The sequence below is a fragment of the Oncorhynchus keta genome, chromosome 18, assembly GCF_023373465.1.
Source record: "Oncorhynchus keta strain PuntledgeMale-10-30-2019 chromosome 18, Oket_V2, whole genome shotgun sequence".
NCBI lineage: Eukaryota > Metazoa > Chordata > Actinopteri > Salmoniformes > Salmonidae > Oncorhynchus > Oncorhynchus keta.
This window is the reverse complement of record NC_068438.1, coordinates 48,563,811-48,589,962: the sequence shown is the minus strand read 5'-3', so window position 1 is coordinate 48,589,962 and position 26,152 is coordinate 48,563,811. Positions and strand designations below refer to the sequence as shown.

The 26,152-nt window shown below is 42.4% G+C and overlaps 3 protein-coding genes and 1 long non-coding RNA gene across 6 annotated transcripts in view; 2 read left to right on the top strand and 2 right to left on the bottom strand.

Moving 5' to 3' along the window:
* The window catches only part of LOC118374816 (ubiquitin carboxyl-terminal hydrolase 32-like), a 177,446-nt gene extending 172,995 nt beyond the window's left edge, over nucleotides 1–4,451 (bottom strand). The window contains exon 1 of the mRNA XM_052468909.1: nucleotides 4,243–4,451. Coding sequence (XP_052324869.1) covers nucleotides 4,243–4,300 — 58 coding nt within the window. The 5' untranslated portion in view covers nucleotides 4,301–4,451. The remainder of the gene's footprint in view (nucleotides 1–4,242) is intronic.
* Nucleotides 1,343–3,816, top strand: LOC127908875 (uncharacterized). Of its 2 annotated transcripts, none has more exons than XR_008068866.1 (3): nucleotides 1,343–1,473; nucleotides 1,533–1,730; nucleotides 1,863–3,816. It is a non-coding gene; the product is annotated as an uncharacterized LOC127908875 (long non-coding RNA). The 2 variants fall into 2 exon arrangements; XR_008068864.1 differs by having other exon boundaries at nucleotides 1,533–1,796.
* An 11,561-nt stretch (nucleotides 4,452–16,012) lies between the features above and the next one.
* tmem97 (transmembrane protein 97) lies at nucleotides 16,013–17,753 on the top strand. The gene is made up of 3 exons (XM_035763077.2): nucleotides 16,013–16,246; nucleotides 16,453–16,597; nucleotides 17,191–17,753. Exons 1-3 carry the CDS (start codon nucleotides 16,130–16,132, stop codon nucleotides 17,463–17,465), a joined length of 537 nt encoding a protein of 178 aa, XP_035618970.1. The 5' UTR covers nucleotides 16,013–16,129; the 3' UTR covers nucleotides 17,466–17,753.
* Nucleotides 17,754–17,811: 58 nt separating this feature from the next.
* Nucleotides 17,812–25,897, bottom strand: LOC118376365 (intraflagellar transport protein 20 homolog). Of its 2 annotated transcripts, none has more exons than XM_035763078.2 (5): nucleotides 25,761–25,897; nucleotides 20,039–20,189; nucleotides 19,696–19,781; nucleotides 19,305–19,408; nucleotides 17,812–18,753 (listed from the first exon to the last, which is right to left on the bottom strand). In XM_035763078.2, exons 2-5 carry the CDS (start codon nucleotides 20,163–20,165, stop codon nucleotides 18,672–18,674), a joined length of 399 nt encoding a protein of 132 aa, XP_035618971.1. In that variant the 5' UTR covers nucleotides 20,166–20,189; nucleotides 25,761–25,897; the 3' UTR covers nucleotides 17,812–18,671. The 2 variants fall into 2 exon arrangements, with proteins under 2 accessions (XP_035618971.1, XP_052324645.1); XM_052468685.1 differs by lacking the exon at nucleotides 25,761–25,897 and adding an exon at nucleotides 21,232–21,356.
* Nucleotides 25,898–26,152: the final 255 nt, after the last annotated feature.

Genomic DNA, 26,152 nt, shown 5'->3' with positions numbered 1-26,152 from the left:
CTTAGGTTGGAGTCATTAAAACTTGTTTTTCAACCACTCCACACATTTCTTGCACTTTTCGCGTATGTAAACTTCTGAAAGAATCTGCCTGTAAACAATTGTTGGAAAAATGACTAGTGTCATGCACAAAGTAGATGTCCTAACCGACTTTACAAAACGATAGTTTGTTAACAGAACAGTAGCAAAGGACCTTGTGAAGATGCTGGAGGATACAGGTACAAAAGTATTTATATCCACAGTAAAATGAGTCCTATATCAACATATCCTGAAAAGCCGCTGAGCAAGGAAGAAGCCACTGCTCCAAAACCGCCATAAAAAGCCAGACTATGGTTTGCAACTGCACATGGGGACAAGGATGGTACTTTTTGGAGAAATGTTCTTTGGTCTGATGAAACAAAAATCAAACTGTTTGGCCATAATGACCATCGTTATGTTTGGAGGGAAAAGGGGGAGGCTTGCAAGCCGAAGAACACCATCCCAAACCGTGAAGCACGGGGGTGGCAGCATCATGTTGTGGGGGTGCTTTGCTGCAGGAGGGACTGGTGCACTTCACAAAATAGATGGCATCATGAGGAAGGGAAATGATGTGGATATATTGAAGCAACATCTCAAAACATCAGTCAGGAAGTTAAAGCTTGGTCGCAAATGGGTCTTTCAAATGGACAATGACCACAAGCATACTTCCAAAGTTGTGGCAAAATGGCTTAAGGACAACAAAGTCAAGGTATTGGAGTGGCCATCACAAAGCCCTGACCTCAATCCTATAGAAAATGTGTGGGCAGAACTGAAAAAGTGTGTGTGAGCAAGGAGTCCAGCTCTGTCATGAGGAATGGGCCAGAATTCACCCAACTCATTGTGGGAAGCTTGTGGAAGGCTACCCAAAACATTTGACCCAAGTTAAACAATTTAAAAGGCAATGCTACCAAATACACTCAATTAGTATGTAAACTCCTGACGCACTGGGAATGTGATGAAAGAAATAAAAGCTGAAATAAATCAACTCTACTATTATTCTGACATTTCACATTCTTAAAATAAAGTGGTGATCCTAACTGACCTAAGACAGGGAATTCTACTAGGATTACATGTCAGGAATTGTGAAAAAACAGAGTTTAAATGTATTTGGCTAAGGTGTATGTAAACATCTAGGCCTCCTAACCTATCGGACCTATTGTACTAGATCAAGTCTTCAACTAGATCAGCCTAAATTGTTCTCCTATACAATGGGAAGAACGGAGAGAATCAACACGTGACCGTCTGCTTGCTAAAAGAAAGCACAGCGTACGATTCATTTAGTTGTTAAGCAACAGACACCACACTATGTCGCCATGAGAACAGCTCTAATTTCCTTTCCTCTCATTTCAGTTCCACCACACGTCCTGTGACCACCCGGTAGATAGGATAGAGGTGATTCCTTTCCTCTCATTTCAGTTCCACCACACGTCCTGTGACCACCCGGTAGATAGGATAGAGGTGATTCCTTTCCTCTCATTTCAGTTCCACCACATGACCACCCGGTAGATAGGATAGAGGTGATTCCTTTCCTCTCATTTCAGTTCCACCACACGTCCTGTGACCACCCGGTAGATAGGATAGAGGTGATTCCTTTCCTCTCATTTCAGTTCCACCACACGTCCTGTGACCACCCGGTAGATAGGATAGAGGTGATTCCTTTCCTCTCATTTCAGTTCCACCACACGTCCTGTGACCACCCGGTAGATAGGATAGAGGTGATTCCTTTCCTCTCATTTCAGTTCCACCACACGTCCTGTGACCACCCGGTAGATAGGATAGAGGTGATTCCTTTCCTCTCATTTCAGTTCCACCACACATCCTGTGACCACCCGGTAGATAGGATAGAGGTGATTCCATGGGCTTGGTGTGCTTTGTAACATATGATCATATAGCATGGGAATCAGAGGAATGCTTGGCTGTGACTAATGTCACCATGTAGCCTAGGAGGGGTGTCTAAGGCACTGCATCTCAGTGCAAGAGGTGTCACTACAGACAGCCTGGTTCGAATCCAGGCTGTATCACAACAGGCCGTGATTGGGAGTCCCATAGGGCGGCGCACAATTGGCCCAGCGTCGTCTGGGTTTGGGCGGTGTAGGCCATCATTGTAAATAAGAATTTGTTCTTAACCGACATGCCTAGTTAAATAAAAAAATACATGAAGAAAAAAAATCACGTTGTGCCAGGCTTTTTTAAATTGATTTTTTACACGACTATAGTGGGTTGAGTCACTGATGTGATCTTCCTGTCCAGTTTTACACCCCCTCGGGCTCGTGTAGTGGAGGAGATCTTTGTGGGCTATACTCAGCCTTGTCTCAGGGTAGTAAGTGGGATCTCCCTCTGATGGCGTTGGGGCTGTGCTTTGGTTGGTCCTGTCCGGGAGGGTATCGTTGGACAGGGCCACAGTGTCCCCCGACCTTCCCAGGCTCAGTCTCCAGTATCTATTGTAAAATGAGTCTGTGCCGGGGAGCGTAGGCGAGTCCTATCTGATCTAATAAATCTGTGCTCCAGATCCAGTTTCTGCTGTTCTGCCTGCAGCTATGGAAGCCTGACCTGTTCAGCGGTCTTTGTCTCGGTCCTGCTGTTTCCACACTGTCTCGACCTCTGAACGCTCAGCTATGAAAAGCCAACTGACATTTACTCCTGAGGCCAACGTTGACCTTTTGCACCCTCTATAAGCACTGTGATTATTGTTTGACCCTGCTGGTCATCTATGAACATCTTGAAGAACGATCTGGGCATAATGGCCATGTCCTGTTAAAATCTTCACCGGGCACAGCCAGAAGAAGAGGACTGGCCACCTTTCACAGCCTGGTTCCTCTATGTTTCTTCCTAGGTTCTGGCCTTTCTAGTGAGTTTTTCCCCCTAGCCACCGTGCTTCTACATCTGCTTTGCTTGCTCTTTAGGGTTTTAGGCTGGGTTTCTGTATAAGCACTTTGTGACATCGGCTGATGTAAAAATGACTGTATAAATAAATGTGATTGGTTGAAAGCCTACAGTAGAGTGAAAGAGGATGGGAGGGACTAGCTAAATTAGGTAAACAGTCCCTTCCACAAAGACCAGGCAATAAGTCAGTCAGTGGACCTTTCAAATGCAGTTTAATTGTCAGGAATAAACAGCATATGAAACATTCAGCAAAACAGAAATAGGCTATAATTTCCTGTGGTCACTACTGGAATATACTCCTTCAGTCCTACACCACAAATTGTAAAGGGCAATGGGTCTAAATGTACATTACCATACGAGGTCACAGTGACAGAACTCAATGTGTAACACATTTAGCTAATGAATCCTGGCAGACAAAGTTCAGTTGTTACGACTGCAGAGACCAAAGTACAGCAAGTATCACCTAATCAAATAAGATATTTTCAAGAGCTTCCTGATAGATAATTCAACCGACTCTTTACATCAATGAACAAGCTAACAGATGGATACGCAGAACTATAACAAAATGATTCAACATTTGATCCTAAACATTTTTGGCTGGTACGAGCGAGGCTACATTTATCAGGTCTAACCTCTGCAATGCCCTTGTGATAATTGTCTCAATATCTGATCTGAAGAGAGAAATACATCCTGCCGGCCTAGTACAAGAACACAGCTGACATCTCACGCTCTCTCTCTATATATACTGATTGGCTCAAAAACTGTAAATAAATGAATACATTTAAAAAGACAAAAAAGAAAAATGTCCCTAATCAACTCGTACAGTAGACTAGATGGGTTACTAGCAGACACAAATAGAGAATGTTATGTTGGTTATTCACGGATCAAGCTTGTTTATCACTCCCTCTCTCTGTGTTTGTTGATGTGGGCAGCGCCTGATTGAGAAAACAGTGATACACACTCACATAGTTAACGTTGTTCCCAGAGCGATCTTTTCCCAACATAATCACAAATATTGTGTGGCCTACACACACACACACACACACACACACACACACACACACACACACACACACAAAATGCAATGCTTTGATTGATTCCAGACGGAAGTATGTTTTGAAACACTTGACACTGACATCTATCTACCTGAACGGTTCGCTTAGCAATAAACGTGTCAATGTGTAGACTGTGATATTGAGCAACACATCCGAGCGATCCGCACAGCTCTGCAGGGAACATGCCCACCACCGCATGAGAAAGCAAGTTCCACGGTCTTCGCATGACACTCTCTCTCGTTTCGTTGACTAGACAACCCATCTCTAGCGGTTACCGTGGTGAGCTTACCTCTTTTAATGGCCTCGTCATACGAAAGGAAACCTATCCTTGACTCCTTTGCACCCATGTTGCCCTCATTTCACTAAGATGTGAGAAAATTAAATGTGGAGTGTATGAACGGCGCCTGTTGCCGTTGTCCGTTTCTTGCGAAATCCGTTACCAGCGATGTGTCTCGCTGTGTTTTCAACGAGCGACGCCTCTCGTCACCTCCGCCCCTCTCGTCGCGTCGCCTGCGTCTCTCTCGTCGCCTCCGCCTCCATGCTGGCTACGGTCACATGATCGGGATTCCTCGGGTCACTTGATTGGTTGACATGAACTGGTTGCGCAGATATGTCTTTTTACGGTCTATGCGCATGAGATAAACAATCAAATACAGCCAGCTTTCAGATCCTGTTACTATTATGTAGCGCATTACCCCAATGTAAAAAAAAAAATTGCAACGCTATATTGCCAAATTGTTTCACACAATAATACAGTTTTGGGTCTGTCTATGTCCCACTTTAACCTACAATGTTACCATTTTGTAAAACTGTCAAAGCTGTCCTTGTGTCTGGCTCCCCCTTGTGGATATAGTTGAAAAGGGTTCATCATAAGGTTTGCAGATTATGCATTGCATAAGGTAACGCTTGTCGAGACTGCTAAAAAGTGAAAGTTATTTGTCTAACAATTGGTCTAATAATAATGTACCACGTTGCATTGGATAAACTCGTTTTTTTGCCATTAGAATTAATAACTTCTCTAGTATGTGCTGTATGCATGCTTGTATGTGTAATTAAACATGATTATCTACAATATCTAATCACTTGCATAGATCAGCAATACTCAAGAATGTTGACACCAAAACAAGATTAACAAACATATGTTTTTTAAAGTATACCTATCTGAGGCCTATACTACGAATGTAGTTCGAAGAGTTAGCAAAGGTAACTTTGGTCAACTCTTGAGTTCAACAACGGGATAACCGGTAGTACGAAAGTGGCTTGCCTTTAAATTTGTCAAATTAATTTCTATAGCAACGAATCATTCAGATCTAACCTGCTCCTAGGCAGGCTAACTACATTTATCCGGAATAAAGTATCCAAACCGCGTGTTGAGGACACATTCAATCAGATTCTCTCTCGCAAAGACTGCATCATCATCCACTTCGTTTGATACAATATTTTTATTTGAGTGGTCAACTCAATCAAACGTGTTTGTGTGTTGAATTACCTAACACATTGCACATTTAGTAATGAAAAATGCATTTGAAACTTCACCCGCAGCAAAACTTTTGTATGACGTAATACAATTATTGTATCGATAGGAGTGGGGAAATAGGTGGTCTTGCATTGATAACTACACCAAAGCAATCACAAGACTGGCTGCATCACCGCTTGGTATGGTAACTGCTCGGGCATCCGACTGCAAGGTGCTACAGAGGGTAGTGAGTATGGCCCAGTACATCACTGGGGCCGAGCTCCCTGCCATCCAAGACCTCTATACCAGGCGGTGTCAGAGGAAGGCCCTAAAAATTGTCAAAGACCCCAGCCACCCAAGTCATAGACTGTTCTCTCTGCTACCGCACGGCAAGTGGTACTGATGCACCAAGTTTGGAACCAACAGAACCCTGAACATATTCTACCCCCAAGTTAAAAGACTGCTAAATCAAATCAAATTTTATTTGTCATATGCTTTGTAAACAACAGGTGTAGACTCAAAAATAAATGTATTTATAAAGCCCTTTTTACATCAGCCGATGTCACAAAGTGCTGTACCCATCCTAAAACCCCAAACAGCAAGCAATGCAGATGTAGAAGACCTTCCCAACAATGTTGAGAGAGAAATATTAACACAAGGAATAAATACAGAATGTGTAACGATAACTTGGTCTGTATACACGGGTACCAGTACTGAGTCCATGTGCAGAGGTACAAGGTAGTTGAGGTAGATATGTAACTACAGGTAGGGATAGTTGAGGTAGATATGTAACTACAGGTAGGGATAGTTGAGGTAGATATGTAGGGATAGTTGAGGTAGATATGTACATATAGGTAGGGATAGTTGAGGTAGATATGTAACTACAGGTAGGGATAGTTGAGGTAGATATGTAGGGATAGTTGAGGTAGATATGTAAATATAGGTAGGGATAGTTGAGGTAGATATGTAGGGATAGTTGAGGTAGATATGTAAATATAGGTAGGGATAGTTGAGGTAGATATGTAAATATAGGTAGGGATAGTTGAGGTAGATATGTAGGGATAGTTGAGGTAGATATGTAAATATAGGTAGGGATAGTTGAGGTAGATATGTAAATATAGGTAGGGATAGTTGAGGTAGATGTTGAGGTAGATATGTAAATATAGGTAGGGATAGTTGAGGTAGATATGTAGGGATAGTTGAGGTAGATATGTAACTACAGGTAGGGGTAGTTGAGGTAGATATGTACATATAGGTAGGGATAGTTGAGGTAGATATGTAGGGATAGTTGAGGTAGATATGTACATATAGGTAGGGATAGTTGAGGTAGATATGTAGGGATAGTTGAGGTAGATATGTAAATATAGGTAGGGATAGTTGAGGTAGATATGTAAATATAGGTAGGGATAGTTGAGGTAGATATGTAGGGATAGTTGAGGTAGATATGTACATATAGGTAGGGATAGTTGAGGTAGATATGTAAATATAGGTAGGGATAGTTGAGGTAGATATGTAGGGATAGTTGAGGTAGATATGTAGGGATAGTTGAGGTAGATATGTAGGGATAGTTGAGGTAGATATGTAGGGATAGTTGAGGTAGATATGTAGGGATAGTTGAGGTAGATATGTAGGGATAGTTGAGGTAGATATGTAGGGATAGTTGAGGTAGATATGTAGGGATAGTTGAGGTAGATATGTAGGGATAGTTGAGGTAGATATGTACATATAGGTAGGGATAGTTGAGGTAGATATGTAGGGATAGTTGAGGTAGATATGTAGGGATAGTTGAGGTAGATATGTAGGGATAGTTGAGGTAGATATGTACATATAGGTAGGGATAGTTGAGGTAGATATGTAACTACAGGTAGGGATAGTTGAGGTAGATATGTAAATATAGGTAGGGATAGTTGAGGTAGATATGTAACTACAGGTAGGGATAGTTGAGGTAGATATGTAACTACAGGTAGGGATAGTTGAGGTAGATATGTAGGGATAGTTGAGGTAGATATGTAAATATAGGTAGGGATAGTTGAGGTAGATATGTAGGGATAGTTGAGGTAGATATGTAAATATAGGTAGGGATAGTTGAGGTAGATATGTACATATAGGTAGGGATAGTTGAGGTAGATATGTAGGGATAGTTGAGGTCAGATATGTAAATATAGGTAGGGATAGTTGAGGTAGATATGTAGGGATAGTTGAGGTAGATATGTAAATATAGGTAGGGATAGTCTAGGTAGATATGTAGGGATAGTTGAGGTAGATATGTACATATAGGTAGGGATAGTTGAGGTAGATATGTAACTATCAGGTAGGGATAGTTGAGGTAGATATGTAACTCAAGGGATAGTTGAGGTAGATATGTAGGGATAGTTGAGGTAGATATGTAAATATAGGTAGGGATAGTTAGGTAGATATGTAGGGATAGTTGAGGTAGATATGTAAATATAGGTAGAGATAGTTGAGGTAGATATGTACATATAGGTAGGGATAGTTGAGGTAGATATGTAGGGATAGTTGAGGTAGATATGTAAATATAGGTAGGGATAGTTGAGGTAGATATGTAGGGATAGTTGAGGTAGATATGTAAATATAGGTAGGGATAGTTGAGGTAGATATGTACATATAGGTAGGGATAGTTGAGGTAGATATGTAAATATAGGTCAGGGATAGTTGAGGTAGATATGTAGGGATAGTTGAGGTAGATATGTAACTACAGGTAGGGATAGTTGAGGTAGATAGGTAGGGATAGTTGAGGTAGATATGTACATATAGGTAGGGATAGTTGAGGTAGATATGTAACTACAGGTAGGGATAGTTGAGGTAGATATGTAAATATATGTAGGGATAGTTGAGGTAGATATGTAACTACAGGTAGGGATAGTTGAGGTAGATATGTAAATATAGGTAAGGATAAGGTGACTAGGCAGCAGGATAGATAATAAACAGTTACAGCAGCTTATGTGATGAGTCAATAAATAGTTAACCAATAGCAGCTACCCGGACTATCTGCATTGACCCTTTTCGCACTTCCTCTTTTGACTCATTGCATAACGCTGCTGTTTATTATCTATCCTGCTGCCTAGTCACTTTATCCCTACCTATATGTACATATCTACCTCAACTATCCCTACCTATATTTACATATCTACCTCAACTATCCCTACCTATATGTACATATCTACCTCAACTATCCCTACATATCTACCTCAACTATCCCTACCTATATTTACATATCTACCTCAACTATCCCTACCTATATTTACATATCTACCTCAACTATCCCTACATATATTTACATATCTACCTCAACTATCCCTACCTGTAGTTACATATCTACCTCAACTATCCCTACCTATATGTACATATCTACCTCAACTATCCCTACCTATATGTACATATCTACCTCAACTATCCCTACCTATCTACCTCAACTATCCCTACCTGTAGTTACATATCTACCTCAACTATTCCTACCTATATTTACAGTTTAAGTCAGAAGTTTACATACTCCTTAGCCAAATACATTTAAACTCAGTTTTTCACAATTCCTGACATTCAATCCGAGTAAAAATGTCCTGTCTTAGGTCAGTTAGGATCACCACTTTATTTTATGAAGGTGAAATGTCAGAATAATAGTAGACAGAATAATTTATTTCAGCTTTTATTTATTTCATCACATTCCCAGTGCGTCAGAAGTTTACATAAACTCAATTAATATTTGGTAGCATTGCCTTTAAATTGTTTCACTTAGGTCAAACGTTTCGGGTAGCCTTCCACAAGCTTCCCACAATAAGTTGGGTGAATTTTGGCCCATTCCTCCTGACAGAGCTGATGTAACTGAGTCAGGTTTGTAGGCCTCCTTGCTCGCACATGCTTTTTCAGTTCTGCGCACATATTTTATATAGGATTGAGGTCATGGGCTTTGTTGTTTGACATTTTGACTTTGGCCATTCCAATAACTTGACTTTGTTGTCCTTATAGTGCATCTAAATTTTGATTACTTACCCTATCCTAGGTATTCCTTGAAGACTTTGGAAGTATGCTGGCGTCGTGAGGGAGTTTGTCACTGGGCTTGTCCATTTGGAAGACCCATTTGCGACCAAGCGTTAACTTCCTGACTGATGTCTTGAGATGTTGCTTCAATATATCCACACAATTTTCTCTTCCTCATGATGCCATCTATTTTGGGAAGTGCACCAGTCCCTCCTGCAGCAAAGCACCCCCACAACATGATGCTGCCATTATGGCCAAACAGTTCTATTTTTGTTTCATCAGACCAGAGGACATTTCTCCAAAAAGTATGATCTTTGTCCCCATGTGCTGTTGCAAACCGTAGTTTGGCATTTTTATGGCGGTTTTGGAGCAGTGGCTTCTTCCTTGCTGAGCAGCCTTTCAGGTTATGTCGATATAGGACTCGTTTTACTGTGGATAGATACTTATGTACCTGTTTCCTCCAGCATCTTCACAAGGTCCTTTGCTGTTGTTCTGGGATTGATTTGCACTTTTCACACCAAAGTACGTTCATCTCTAGGAGACAGAACGCGTCTCCTTCCTGTGCGGTATGACGGCTGCGTGGTCCCATGGTGTTTATACTTGCATACTATTGCTTGTACAGATGAACGTGGTACCTTCAGGATGAACCAGACTTGGTACCTCCCAAGGATGAACCAGACTTGTGGAGGTCTACAATATTTTTTTCTGAGGTCTTGGCTGATTTTCTTTTGAATTTCCCATGATGTCAAGCAAAGAGGAACTGAGTTTGAAGGTAGGCCTTGAAATACATCCACAGGTCCACCTCCAATTGACTCAAATGATGTCAATTAGTCTATCAGAAGCTTCTAAAGCTATGGCATCATTTTCTGGATGTTTTCAAAGCTGATAAAAGGCACAGTCAATTTAGTGTACGTAAACATCTGACCCCCTGGAATTGTGATACAGTGAATTATAAGTGAAAGAATCTGTCTGTAAACAATTGTTGGAAAAATGACTTGTGTCATGCACAAAGTGTATGTCCTAACCGACTTGCCAAAACTATAGTTTGTTAACAAGAAATCTGTGGAGTGGTTGAAAAACTAGTTTTAATGACTCCAACCTAAGTGTATGTAAACTTCCGACTTCAACTGTACATATCTACCTCAACTATCCCTACCTATATGTACATATCTACCTCAACTACCTCGTACCCCTGCACATGGACTCAAGATGTCAGTAGATGTGTCATGTCATATTTATGACCATATTATGACCATTAAGTACAGTTCAAAGGTTTTATCGTTTCGTGAACTACGATTGTCCCGGCCTTGTTCAGAGATGGAGCCTTGGCCTTGATTTGTAATCTCCAGACATCCTCTCTGAAACATTCTCTAATCTCACAGGTTCATTCCAATGTTTTCAGTTTCCACTGTTCTATCAGAGTCCTCTTCCTCCCTTTCATCAGAGTCCTCTTCCTCCCTTTCATTAGAGTCCTCTTCCTCCCTTTCATTAGAGTCCTCTTCCTCCCTTTCATCAGAGTCCTCTTCCTCCCTTTCATCAGAGTCCTCTTCCTCCCTTTCATTAGAGTCCTCTTCCTCCCTTTCATTAGAGTCCTCTTCCTCCCTTTCATTAGAGTCCTCTTCCTCCCTTTCATTAGTCCTCTTCCTCCCTTTCATTAGAGTCCTCTTCCTCCCTTTCATTAGAGCCCTCTTCCTCCCTTTCATTAGAGTCCTCTTCCTCCCTTTCATCAGAGTCCTCTTCCTCCCTTTCATCAGAGTCCTCTTCCTCCCTTTCATTAGTCCTCTTCCTCCCTTTCATCAGAGTCCTCTTCCTCCCTTTCATCAGAGTCCTCTTCCTCCCATTCATTAGAGTCCTCTTCCTCCCTTTCATCAGAGTCCTCTTCCTCCCTTTCATCAGTCCTCTTCCTCCCTTTCATTAGAGTCCTCTTCCTCCCTTTCATTAGAGCCCTCTTCCTCCCTTTCATCAGTCCTCTTCCTCCCTTTCATCAGTCCTCTTCCTCCCTTTCATCAGTCCTCTTCCTCCCTTTCATCAGTCCTCCCCCTCTGTTTGTCAGAGTCCTCTTCCTCCCTTTCATCAGTCATCTTCCTCCCTTTCATCAGTCCTCCTCCTCCCTTTGTCAAAGTCCTCCTCATCTCTTTCATCCGAGTCCACCCTCTCCCTTTTCATTTGTCTCTGTTGATGTCCCTTTTCCTTTCTCTCCATCTCTCCCTGGACTATTGGTCCTCTGTCTTCCTCTCTCTCCATCTCTCCCTGGACTATTGGTCCTCTGTCTTCCTCTCTCTCCATCTCTCCCTGGACTATTGGTCCTCTTCCTCCTCTCCTTCACTCTCTTCCTCCACTGGACCCCAGTCTACCGATCTCTTCCTTCACTGGACCCCAGTCTACCGATCTCTTCCTCCACTGGACCCCAGTCTACCGATCTCTTCCTCCACTGGACCCCAGTCTACCGATCTCTTCCTCCACTGGACCCCAGTCTACCGATCTCTTCCTCCACTGGACCCCAGTCTACCGATCTCTTCCTCCACTGGACCCCAGTCTACCGATCTCTTCCTCCACTGGACCCCAGTCTACCGATCTCTTCCTCCACTGGACCCCAGTCTACCGATCTCTTCCTCCACTGGACCCCAGTCTACCGATCTCTTCCTTCACTGGACCCCAGTCTACCGATCTCTTCCTCCACTGGACCCCAGTCTACCGATCTCTTCCTCCACTGGACCCCAGTTTACCGATCTCTTCCTCCACTGGACCCCAGTCTACCGATCTCTTCCTTCACTGGACCCCAGTCTACCGATCTCTTCCTCCACTGGACCCCAGTCTACCGATCTCTTCCTCCACTGGACCCCAGTTTACCGATCTCTTCCTCCACTGGACCCCAGTCTACCGATCTCTTCCTTCACTGGACCCCAGTCTACCGATCTCTTCCTTCACTGGACCCCAGTCTACCGATCTCTTCCTCCACTGGACCCCAGTTTACCGATCTCTTCCTCCACTGGACCCCAGTCTACCGATCTCTTCCTCCACTGGACCCCAGTCTACCGATCTCTTCCTCCACTGGACCCCAGTTTACCGATCTCTTCCTCCACTGGACCCCAGTCTACCGATCTCTTCCTTCACTGGACCCCAGTCTACCGATCTCTTCCTCCACTGGACCCCAGTCTACCGATCTCTTCTTCCACTGGACCCCAGTCTACCGATCTCTTCCTCCACTGGACCACAGTCTTCCTCCTCTCTTTCCTTCACTGGACCATCCATCTCTATTTCAGCCTCTTCCTCATATTCCTCCTCTCTTCCATTGGTTTAGCAGTAGGAGGGGGTCGGGGGTAGCAGTAGGAGGGGGTCGGGGGTAGCAGTAGGAGGGGGTCGGAGGTAGCAGTAGTAGGGTGTCGGAGGCAGCAGGAACCACCTGTTGCAGTATTGATGGTGGTATAAAGCCATGGTGTCTTCCTGGACAATTCATCATACAACGCTTCATATGAAAAAGCCTTCATATTCTCCAACGAGGTACTACTCAAGATGCAAGGTTAAAAAAACAGGAATGTATAGGATTTGGCCTCAGCTTGCATTTTCTTTACAATCTGCTTTCTGATTTATTGGGATATGGTGTCAAGGCTAACTTTGCAAAGGTGGCCACGTCGCTCACTGCCAAGTTATGAATCATTCCCGGAAATTCTCAAGCAATTACCTTCCCCTTCTGCTTCCACTCCTTGTTTGTCAGGGAAAGCAACTCTTGGTTTTGAATGATTCAATTGTGGGTCGTATGTAATGACAACCTGCAAAATAATATGGAGCAGTCATTAGACCTATATTATGAAAATGCACGTTTAAAATACAAGTATTTTACGACAGTGAGTGTGGGGGCTAGGTGTTGCACACACACACACGTTCTGGACAGTGCAACAGTGCATTCATGCATAGATCAGAAACATTACAAACATATACCACCACCATGCATACAGGTTTCTGATAGAAATGCAATGGTAATCGTCGGCTGTATAAGCTGCTGGTTAATATAGCAAGAATCAATGTCTCAGAAATTAGACAGTGTTCAAGCTATACAATTATAGAGGTAACGTTATAGTTATAGTGTTATAGCTACCTCAACCATAATGTTCATAATGTTCTTCTCAGGGGGCCTTGCAACTCTTCTTGGCACCACTACCTCTACCTGGTGGGCTTGCTTCCCTGTTGACGCTTTTTCTCAGGGACCTCATTCAAGTCATTACAGTTAGAACAGTTAGTCTTGGTAGCATTTCTCCGTAGCTGTGTTCAAATACCCATACTAAAAATACTGTATACTACATACTTAATGAGTATATAGTGTTAGTTCATTTTAGTATACTGTAAACAAACAGTATTGTTTCAGTTGAGCGTACTGTCTACCGGAAGTTGATGCAACCTCTTGGTAGCTTGTTAGCATAGCATTTCGCATCTTCGTAAATTAAATCTCGAGTCCCAGAGTTCCCTCTTGAAGTTCGTAAATCCATACCTTTGTCAGATTGTCCGTTTGTAAATTCAGATCGTTTTGCTCTCAGAGCATTCAGTGTGCACACACTAGGCGCAGGGTTGATCGTGGGTTCAACAGCAGCCAAGCACCCAAGCTAACTGGCTACTTTTTATTTTTATTTATTTTAACTTTACCTTTATTTAACCAGGCAAGTCTTATTTTCAATGACGGCCTGGGAACAGGTTAACTGCCTGTTCAGGGGCAGAACGACAGATTTGTACCTTGTCAGCTCGGGGGTTTGAACTCGCAACCTTCCGGTTACTAGTCCAACGCTCTAACCACTAGGCTACGCTGCCGCCCCGTACTTCCAGACACAAATGAGAGAACACCTCACTCTGACCATTTTGCTCTCCCTAGCAGAGCTGGTTAGGCTGTTTTCATGTTATCCAGAGCATTGGTGACTGACTAACTGAAAGATTATTGGAATCTGTGTGGGTAGCTGGACAGGTAGGATGACTGTGAACAGGTGGTCACGTGTCAGGTGACAGAGGAATGGATGAGACTGAGGCAGGAATTCCTTTAACCATAAAGTGGTATATTTACTGAGTAGTCTGTGCTGCATCACAAAGGAAACAAATAACATGTATACAATCAAATTCATAATCAAAGATCAAATCATATCAGTCATTATTAACATAAGTTAAGGAATTCAACAGTCCAGTTCATTAAGAAGTCAATAGTAATCATCCGCGAGTCATTTAGGCTCATAACTATTTATCATAAATCATGAAAGAATACAAACAGTGAATGGTTATACAATCTATAATCCCCATGATCAAAGTCAATCAGTTAGCAAACAATGACGTTTCTCATTTCACGCTTTCAATTGTCTTCATGTGTGCATATAATTAATTTCAATACACATGAACCATATCGATTGCATAATTGGCCTATGAGGATCCGTAGTGCCGTGATCATTGACAATTCACATTACACAATATGTTTGAAGCTGCGCTCCAAGCCGCGCTCCGCGGTAATAACTATTAACAGTAACTGAATGGCCCACTCTCCCGATCGCCACTAATAATTCAGATGAAAGGTAAGAGTCGGTGGATTCATGGACGCACAGAACTTCTGGATCAGATGGAGTTAAAGAAGAGAAAGCAGCGAGATCAGGCGATGGCAATTTCCTCCTTTTATGGAGTTGAGATCTGTCGGACATTTCCACCTGACCTAATTAAAGCGCCCCTGGCCCAGCTGAGTAAATGGCAATGAATTAAAGGATTATTCCACCAACTCCATGGGCCTTTTCTACAGTAACTGTGCTGCTAGCAACAATTGAATTTCTCTTTTTTTTGTGCCAACGTTTACTGACACTGGCCATAATCAACGGGTGTTGTCCAGCCCAGCATTTGTAAATTCATCAATTATTCTGCGTGAGTGCTCTGAAATCGGAGAAGATGGACAGAATCAACTATGTCCGTTGAAACGTACGACTATACCACTTAGCTAAGAATGATGTGAATAATCAAGACAATAAGTCAACAAGGCAAGAAAATAGCCTTGCCGAAATCCCCCCTTCTAATTTCCTTGATTTTGTGGCTGGTCAAATACTTTCTATAGAACAAACTTCACGTAGGCAACCCGATATGAATAATTCATGTATGTGTGTTATATTAAACACAGAGGACGGAGTTAAATGTAGGCAAGCAATAAACATTTCAGAACAACTACTTGTCGCATAAGACATGGGAGAGATCATGAATTTTGGCAAATAGATTTATTTATGGCCTAATACACTTCAAACAAATAGCCAACCCGAAAACTGCAGACATTACTACTGCTTCCCCCGCGATCAAATCGACATAAATTAAATGAAACGCAGCCTAACATGATCAGAAATCTCAACTAGCAAGCGAGTCACAGCAATGAAGCATTGAGTGTCGCGCTAAAATGACGTGTCCTTTAACGCTATAGCGCCTGGTTCAATTCTATTAATCTACCTCCCTAGGCTTGAAGTAATTCCTGGTCGAGGAAGGAAGGTTGCTCCATGTTTTAAAATGTTTTAAACAGAGCCTCCATATTCAGTACCGCCCCTCAGCGAGATCAACCAAGCAAAAGGGCCAATAGAATCGAACCATCCAACGTGCGCTGCCACGACACAAGACCACCCCCCTTTTCTTTCAACGTTGTGAAATTCGCATGCGTTCTCGATAACATCTAAATTAAAGCTTAGAGATAGCTGTTTATATTTTTGGTGTGTCTTTCCTTTGATTCAATATGGGTATTCTTCGTATATTAGAAATTATATTTGTCTTTTATTTTGCTTCTCACATTCCTATTACATTATTCATTGATCTTCAAGCGTTGCTTCCTGCGCAGATGTATCCTCAACAGGTAACGTTAACGACGTTAAGTTCGACATGTTTAATTGACTCGTGTGTGGTAGTAGGTCCTTGAAGGAAAGGTTGTAGTGGGTGACGGTGACTGCGTCATATCACCATATTTATTTTGGAGTGGGATGTTGGAAATCACTTGTAACAACCAATGTGCCTATAGTGATGCAACATTGAGTGTTTACAAAAAATATATATATTTTACAGCTGAAAGATGTTTTGAGATGGTATGGGGCTGAGTTCAGAGACCCCATGATGCTGGATCCCCCCACCTGGTTCAAGTCCTTCATCTTCTGCGAAGCTCTGGTTCAAACACCCTTCTTCCCCATAGCTGCATACGCCTTCCTGAAAGGTCAGATAACAATGGGATTCGGCCCAAATGGCACCCTTTCCCCTTTAGTTCAGTACTTTGGACGAAAGAGGGCAAAACTCACGCACTACATAGGGAATAGGCTGCCATTTAGGACAAAAAATAATGTCTAGCAAACTAATGTAAAAACAAAAAAAGTGTTATTTGGAATTACAACATAAAAGCCCATGTTGCAAAATACCTTTGATTTGGCACATTATAGTTGTGTAACTCAAGTGTGACCTCTAGCGTATGCCCATTCCTTAACACCCCTCTATCAGTATATGTATCCCAAATGGCACCCTCTGTCCCACTACTTTTGACCAGGGCCCTGATTATAAAAGTAGTGCACTATATAGGGAATAGGACACAGATGTTGTCATAAAAAATAAAATAAAAATCAGACATGAAGGCAGGTAAGTCTGTCATAACACTGGAGGGAATCAACCTAATTCTGTTCCATCAACCATCCTCTCTTATGTATCCCAAATGACACCCTCTGTCCCACTACTTTTGACCTGGGCCCTGATTATAAAAGTAGTGCACTATATAGGGAATCAACCTAATTCTGTTCCATCAACCATCCTCTCTTCCAGGAGGCTGCAAGTGGATCAGGACTCCAGCCATTGTGTATTCCACCCACGTAGTCACCACCCTGGTCCCCATCCTAGCCCACATCCTCTACTACCCCTTCCCCACAGAGCCCCACCCTGGCCCCCAGACCCAGAAGGAGCGTTATACCCTGGTAGCCATCTACGCGCCGTACCTCCTGATTCCTCTGACGCTGCTGTTCACAATGCTCTTCAGCTCAGCTTACAACGCCAACACTCAGGGAGGGAAGGGCTCAGCTAAGGCCAAGAAGATCAAATAAAAAGACACTCATTTCTAGCCTGAGTGCTAGTCTGTTTGTGCTATTGTCCAACTCCATTGCTGTCCTTGTCACCTGTTCGGTTTGATGGCACAAACAGATTAGCACTCGGGCTACTAATCCACCTGTACATTCTGTAATACACTGTACTGTTACCCGGCAGTCTGTCCAGGCTATCATCCCTCTTAGTCTACAGTACTCATTTTCATAGTGATTTTTTTTCCTCAAGTGATGAATTGTCAATTGGTACATTTCAAGTCAATAAAACACCATAGGTACGTTAAACATTCATATTGTTTTGATCGTCACAGATTAGCAAATAGTCAAGAATATTGGACACCCAAGAGAATCAAAATGTGCAAATCCTTTTTTTATTTCAAGTATATCTCATCTTTTGATGAAGTTGGTCCACTAAGTTGGTTTACTAACTTTTAACATGGATAAGATGAATGCAGAGGATGATATTTACTGTAAACATAAATAATGTACATTACTTTAAAAAAAAAATGGTTTGTATACACTGGCCTGAAACTCTAATAAGCCACCTGAGGGTAAATGTGTTGCTGTAGTACCACAGACAAAGGTGAAATGATCACACCATGAACATATTCGTACCTTAGATGTAAAACAGAATTAAGATACAAATGGGGAGGGGGGGGGGAACACAGAATTTTTTAAAATTGTTTTCAAAATCCTGAAATTTACAGTAACATGCACATACTGTACTTTTGTTTTTCCACTTGTAGAAAAAGGTAATAAAACTAATCTATACAGAGTAATTATTCAGTATTAAATAGTATAAATAAATTCCTTCATATATATAAATAGCTTTCTACCCCATTTGGTTGACTGACATACTGTAGTGTTGTGAAAGTTGTGACATCTATAGAGCCTCAGGTTTGAACTATATTGAAGCATTCCAACACTTAAATGCTAAAAATAGGGGGACTGTCACTTAGACACCTGCTCGTGAGGGACATTTGATGGGGTTATACAGTTTCTTCTAACTTTGCATGTAGTCTGTCTGTTGGTGTCTGGGCCAAACCCGTGTTTTAGTTGGAACAGTTTTGGATTGCTTGTGAAGTGTAAGAGAGGTTATTGTGTTCAGATGAGCGATTCCCGTTAACCCACAGTGTAGTGGTTATCACCCATAGAAAACAATACGGGCACCCTGGAAACATGGTCACTAACACACGAACACGCCGGGCCTTATTTCTGCAGAATGAACTGTTCGATAAACTCATTCTGCTCAGCCTCCACTTTGGAGAGAGCTTCGTACTCAATGCGATACCTGGAATAGATTACAAACAAACACAAAACTTAATTAAACCCCAGTAATTAACTGACTGACTGACTTTAAGGTCAACCACTGAGAATGAGACACTAACTGAATAGATTTCCACATCGTTATTGATTTCACAAAGAGTCTAGACCTCAGTCATACATTTCTTGCCCAATACATTTGACCAATCACGTTTGTTTCTGCTCTAGAGGCACATTTTACCAACCAGCTGTCCTCAGTACAATATTATTATTTTTTAAACTAGTCAGCCTGGGTGCCAGTCTGTTTCTGGTCCCTTAGTATAGCTTGGGTACCATTCTGTTTCTAGTCTCTTTAATATAGCCTGGGTGCCAGTCTGTTTCTAGTCTCTTTAATATAGCCTGGGTGCCAGTCTGTTTCTGCACTCTTGCCAACTCCTTATGGAATTGTCCTCCCAAACATGTTTGGCTTGACAATGGATTGGGCAAAAGCACAAACAGATCTGGGACCAGGCTAGCGAGATCCGATCTGGGACCAGGCTAGCGAGATCCGATCTGGGGCCAGGCTACAAGTCTTCTTACCTCTCCAGCTGCATCTTCTTCTCTGCTATCAGGGCCTGGAGCTGCTGTTGCTGGGCCTCCCTCTGCTTGGCCACAGACTTCAACAGGTTCCTGGCTCCAATAGCCTGGGAGAAGGAAGGCAGGGCAGCAGCATGTTGTTCACCCAGATAAGAAGCACTCAGTCATTCCCACAGAAAAGTGCAGCAAGTGTACTCCGTGGCCTAGCTAGCTAGCAGTCAAAGTACACCGTTTTGTTTTCAACCTGAAATTGCTTGCAGATTGTAGAGCCAGCGGTCACGTTGATCTGACTGACACGTTAAAAACAATTGACTTTGAATGAGTGAACAAAAAGTATGGCGGCGTCAGCGTCTGAGCCCTGTCAAGATGGACTAAGAAACTCACAACCCCTTACCTTCATCTTTTCTGTCTCTGCCTCTTTTGCCAATTCATCCACCAGCTCAATGAGACCACCCACTATCTTCTGAAACTGGCCGATTTCTATGTATTGAAAGAATGCACGAAGGTTAGCAAAACACTATTTGGTATATTAGGTGTCAACAACATTTGAAGAACACAGTTTTAACATTAAGACCGTGTGCGAGTGTACATCTCCACAATATTCTATGAAAGTCATGAAACTTAACACCAAAAGGTACAGTCCAAATGGCACACTATTCCCTATATAGTGCAATAATTTTGTATGGAATATGGTGCCATTTGGGACACACAACAGAAGCTAAATGGAATGCTCTTACTGTCAACAAAGTCGTCACACTCCTCCTTGAGCTCCCTGGTCTTCTGGTCCACCTCTGGTTCCAGCACCCGCAGCTTGTTGAGTTCATCAAAATGAAGACCAGCTTCACCCAACGGGTCTTTCGCCATGGCCACAAGGCCTGTCTCCAAGAGCTGGGTTATAGATGGGAGGGGGGGGGCGCAAAAAAAACACTGCATTAATACCATGAGATGCCCTGGATATACAGATGCTTTAAAATATATATTATTTAACCTTTATTTATCCAGCATCTCAACAGTCTAAAGTGGCTTCCTTTCCTCATCTGCATTTGATCTAAAAGGGAGGAATAGGTGAAAGACAACTTGTGGGCTTGTATTATTTTAGTCATGTCTGTCACATTAGTATAGCAACGGGCATTCCCCGCCTACCCGAGGGTCTGTCTTTTTCAGCCATCTATTCCCTGTGTTAGGAGTGCTAAAATCCACTTGAATCTCGCTGTATCCAATTGCTTTCATTTTACCCCTGCGGCTCTTTAACACTCTTTGCTTGTGCCTGTCGGCCCCCCGTTAACATTACGACCCGCGGAAATGTTTCTAATGACCCGCCAAACACACCCTGGGAATGGGTGAAATGGGCTCAATGGAATACATTGTCTTTCCGTTGATTCTATAAGAACGCTAACATGCTAACCACACCGCTCGCGTTACGCCCTCATTGGTTTTTAGGAGCATATACCCACGTGGGTGACTGAAAGATGAACTGGAGGTTTACACTCCTGTCCAGTTGGTAGTGGTAATGTACCTTAAAGTTGGTTGCCAACTACCATATAAAGTCCAAAGAAGAAGAAGCCTGAAGGAGGAGAGATTACTAGAAACAAACTCGGTTTACCCTTTTATCAGTGGATTCATAGTAGAGGACCTTCTGCACTTCAGGTAAAATAACACCTAATGGTTATATCCCAGGATAAATTAGCTAGCAACAGCAAGCTAGCTAAATTGGCATGAATGTTTGTTTTGATAATTCCACCTGCGTGTCCTGATTGTGTCTGGACAAAATCAACATGCAGACGCACGCACGCCCGGTCTAGACAGCATGTACCATACCAGTAAAAACAAATGTGGACAAATCAAAATATATTTTAGATTCTTCAAAGTAGCCACCCTTTGCCTTGATGACAGCTTTGCACACTCTTGGCATTCTCTCAACCAGCTTCACCTGGAATGCTTTTCCAACAGTCTTGAAGGAGTTCCCACATATGCTGAGCACTTGTTGGCTCCTTTTCCCTTCACTCTGCGGTCCAATTCATCCCAAACATCAATTGGATTGAGGTCAGGTGATTGTGGAGGTCATTTGATGCAGCATTGACTCTCCTTCTTGGTCAAATAGCCCTTACACAGCCTGAAGGTGTGTTGGGTCATTGTCCTGTTGAAAAACAAATGATAGTCCCACTAAGTCCCACTAAGCGCAAACCAGATGGGATGGCGCATCACTGCAGAATGCAGTGGTAGACATGCTGGTTAAGTGTGCCTTGAATTCTAAATAAATCACAGACAGCGTCACCAGCAAAGCACCCCCACAACATCACACCTCCTCCATGCTTCACGGTGGGAACCACACATGCAGAGATCATCCATTAACATACTCTGCATCTCACAAAGACATGGCAGTTGGAAGCAAAAACCTCAAATTTGGAATCATCGAACAGACTTCCACCGATCTAATGTCCATTGCTTCTTGGCCCATGCAAGTCTTCTTATTGGTGTCCTTTAGTACTGGTTTCTTTGTAGCAATTCGACCATGAAGGCATGACTGATTCACAGTCTCCTCTGAACAGTTGAATTTGAGATGTGTCTGTTACTTGAACTCTGAAGCATTTATTTGGGCTGCAATTTCTGAGGCTGGTAACTATAATGAACTTATCCTCTGCAGCAGAGGTAACTTCCTTCCCTGTGGTGGTCCTCATGAGAGCCAGTTTCATCATAGCGCTTGATGGAACTTTCAAAGTTCTTGACATTTTTCAGATTGCATGACGTTCATGTCTTAAAGTAATGATGGACTGTTGTTTCTCTTTGCTTATTTGAGCTGTTCTTGCCATAATATGAACTTGGTATTTTACCAAATAGGGCTCTGTTCTGTATACCACCCCTACCTTATCACAACATAACTGATTGGCTCAAACGCATTAAGAAGGAAAGAAATTCCACAAATTAACTTTAACAAGGCACACCTGTTAATTGAAAAAGGTCAAGGACAACAACCACCCAAGCCACTGCCTGTTCACATCCAGAAGGTGAGGTCAGTACAGGTGCATCAAAGCTGGGACTGAGAGACTGAAAAACAACTTCTATCTTAAGGCCATTAGACTGTTAAATAGCCATCACTAGCACAGAGAGGCTGCTGCCTATATACACAGACTTGAAATCATTGGCCACTTTAATAATGTTTACATATCTTGCATTACTAATCTCTTATGTACATACTGTATCTTAGCCTATGCCGCTCTGACATTGCTCGTCCGTATATTTATATATTCTTAATTCCATTCCTTTACTTTAGATGTGTGTGTATTGGGTAATGTTGTGAAATTGTTAGATATTACTTGTTAGATAGTGCTGCACTGTCCGAACTAGAAGCACAAGCATTTCGCTACACCCGCAATAACATCTGCTAAAACACATGTATGTGCCCAATAACATTTTATGTGAAATGCATTCCAGGTGACTGGACTACCTCATGAAGCTGGTTGAGAGAATGCCAAGTGTGCAAAGTTGTCATCAAGGCAAAGGGTGGTTACTTTGAGGAATCTCAAATATAAAATATTTTGATTTGTTTAACACTTTTTTGGTTACTACATGATTCCATAGGTGTTATTTCATAGTGTTGATGTCTACACTATTATTCTACAATGTAGAAAATAGTAAAAATAAACCCTGGAATGAGTAGATGTCCACACTTTTGACTGGTACTGTAAGTGTCGAGACGGTGCGTTAAATCACAAAAATACATTAAACGTTCATGGGTAATTTAGCAAGCTACTTTGCTGTTGCTAGCTAAATTTGTCCCGGGATATAAACACCCTTGCAGCGCATCAACATTTTAGCGCCTGGCTATGCAGAGGTTTATAGACGTGCACGAGCAGTTTGGATGCAATGAAAGAATAATGTATGTGAACATTTATTTATTTTGCAACACTCGCACATAAAAAGCAAGCGGTGTGGGCTCCCGAGTGGCTCAGCGTTCTGAGGCACTGCATCTCAGAGGAGTCACTACAGACCCTGGTTTGTTTCCAGGCTGGCCGTGATTGGCAGTCCCATAGGGTGGCGCATAATTGGCCCAGCGTCCTCCGGGTTAGGTTTTGGCTGGGGTAGGCTGTCATTGTAAATAAGAATTTGTTCTAAACTGACTTGTCTAGTTAAATAAAGATTATGCATGAGAACTTTGTCAGGTGACCCAAGAGCCTCCAAATATGGAGTTGCAGGTTTTCCTTATCTGTCATGTTTGTGCATAACTCTCCTATGTGCTAATCTTTATGGCAGTCATTTTACTTAAGGCCCTTGGAAATGACCCGCATATCTGCAGTCATAACAAAATGTACAGAACAATATATCGATTTACACATACAAATGTTTGTGAATAGTGAATTGCGCTTGTGGATATTGATTTAACTAGGCAAGTCAGTTAAGAACAAATTCTTATTAACAGTGACGGACTAGGAACAGTGGGTTAATCAACTGCCTTGTTTAAGGGCAGAATGACAGATTTATACCTTGTCAGCTCAGGATTCGATCGAGCAACCCTTCGGTTACTAGCCCAACACTCTAACCACTAGGCTCCCCTGCAGCCCCTCTAACCACTAGGCTCCCCTGCAGCCCCTCTAACCACTAGGCTCCCCTGCAGCCCCTCTAACCACTAGGCTCCCCTGCAGCCCCTCTAACCACTAGGCTCCCCTGCAGCCCCTCTAACCACTAGGCTCCCCTGCAGCCCCTCTAACCACTAGGCTCCCCTGCAGCCCCTCTAACCACTAGGCTCCCCTGCAGCCCCTCTAACCACTAGGCTCCCCTGCAGCCCCTCTAACCACTAGGCTCCCCTGCAGCCCCTCTAACCACTAGGCTCCCTGCAGCCCCTCTAACCACTAGGCTCCCTGCAGCCCCTTTGTGGATAGTGGTTTACATTTGTGGATTGGTACTTATTTGTACAGATCATTGGTGATTTACATTTGTGTAAATATGACCTATTTCTATAGATCTAATTTAACTGTATATATATATAAAGTGTGTAAATATTTGTCATATCTTGGTGTCTTTCCAATATAACTCCCATTTTATTTTGACATTTTTGGAATCTTCATTGTCCAACTGTTACATTTATTATAAAAAAGTAACTTTTTACAGCGACCGATGATGATGCTACATTAGTAAACTTGGCGAGTAGGAGTTGAGAAAATACTTATATTTTTTATTTTTATTAAAAAGTTGAGAAAAGAAGCCAGAATCCCGTGTTGTGACAGACAGGGATAATGTTAGTTAGGAAAATATTGTTCACACTATTTTTTTTTAAACACACACCATTTGATTCTGTGACCTTTGACTAATCACTAGCTGACTATCTGATATAATTAGTTGTTGGCACATATGCGATCACCTTTAATCTGCGCTAGCCAGCTGCTTCTTTGGCAACGTACTCTATAACTAGCTAACGTTGGCTATAATTTACAACCAGAAGGGCCACACACACACACACACACACACACACACACACTCTCTCTCTATAGTTACTTACCAAGACTGCTATCTAGATAGACAGCAAGCTAATTAGCTTTATCACAGCTTGTTCTGGTGCCCTCATCGGACTGTCAATGTTATGGGCTAACTGGATAATAGAGGAAAAGGCTAGAAACTAGCCAGTAGCAGGGCTAGCTAGGTAGCATTAGCTAACTGGATAATAGAGGAAAAGGCTAGTAACTAGCCAGTAGCAGGGCTAGCTAGGTAGCATTAGCTAACTGGATAATAGAGGAAAAGGCTAGTAACTAGCCAGTAGCAGGGCTAGCTAGGTAGCATTAGCTAACTGGATAATAGAGGAAAAGGCTAGTAACTAGCCAGTAGCAGGGCTAGCTAGGTAGCATTAGCTAACTGGATAATAGAGGAGGAGGCTAGTAACTAGCCAGTAGCAGGGCTAGCTAGGTAGCATTAGCTAACTGGATAATAGAGGAAGAGGCTAGTAACTAGCCAGTAGCAGGGCTAGCTAGGTAGCATTAGCTAACTGGATAATAGAGGAAGAGGCTAGTAACTAGCCAGTAGCAGGGCTAGCTAGGTAGCATTAGCTAACTGGATAATAGAGGAAGAGGCTAGTAACTAGCCAGTAGCAGGGCTAGCTAGGTAGCATTAGCTAACTGGATAATAGAGGAAGAGGCTAGTAACTAGCCAGTAGCAGGGCTAGGTAGCATTAGCTAACTGGATAATAGAGGAAAAGGCTAGTAACTAGCCAGTAGCAGGGCTAGGTAGCATTAGCTAACTGGATAATAGAGGAAAAGGCTAGTAACTAGCCAGTAGCAGGGCTAGCTAGGTAGCATTAGCTAACTGGATAATAGAGGAAGAGGCTAGTAACTAGTAGCAGGGCTCGGTGGCATTAGCTAACTGTTTTAGCTATCCTACTAGGTATTTCATCGTGTGCTGCTGCTTACAAACTGTACAAAAGTCACATCATTATTGTCTACAAGTGAGAATTCAAGTCGGTCTTTCACTTACCTTAAACGTATTTCAATTTGATATCAATGTTGTGATCTATGTGGCATAATCCACAGGAGACCGTCTCAGAGGGGGGAACCAGTTGTGTTTGGCCCTGGGATGTACCTTCCGGGAGGGAGGTGGATGGGAGTTGTAGGAGGACACTTTTATGGAAGTCGGGAAAGTTATTTATCGTCGTTGCCTTGTTACATTGACAATTGTAGGTGGCGTATATATAACATAGCTTTTAATGTACTAACGAACAGCTGTTCAACAAACTAATTACCTATTATCAAACTAGTTTTTTTTTTTGTGTTGTGTTTTTTTTAATCGTTATATTTGAAATTCGATTTGAAACGTTATCTAGTTATTATACACTAGGACTACGTCGTTCCATGTTTTGTCTCAATGTT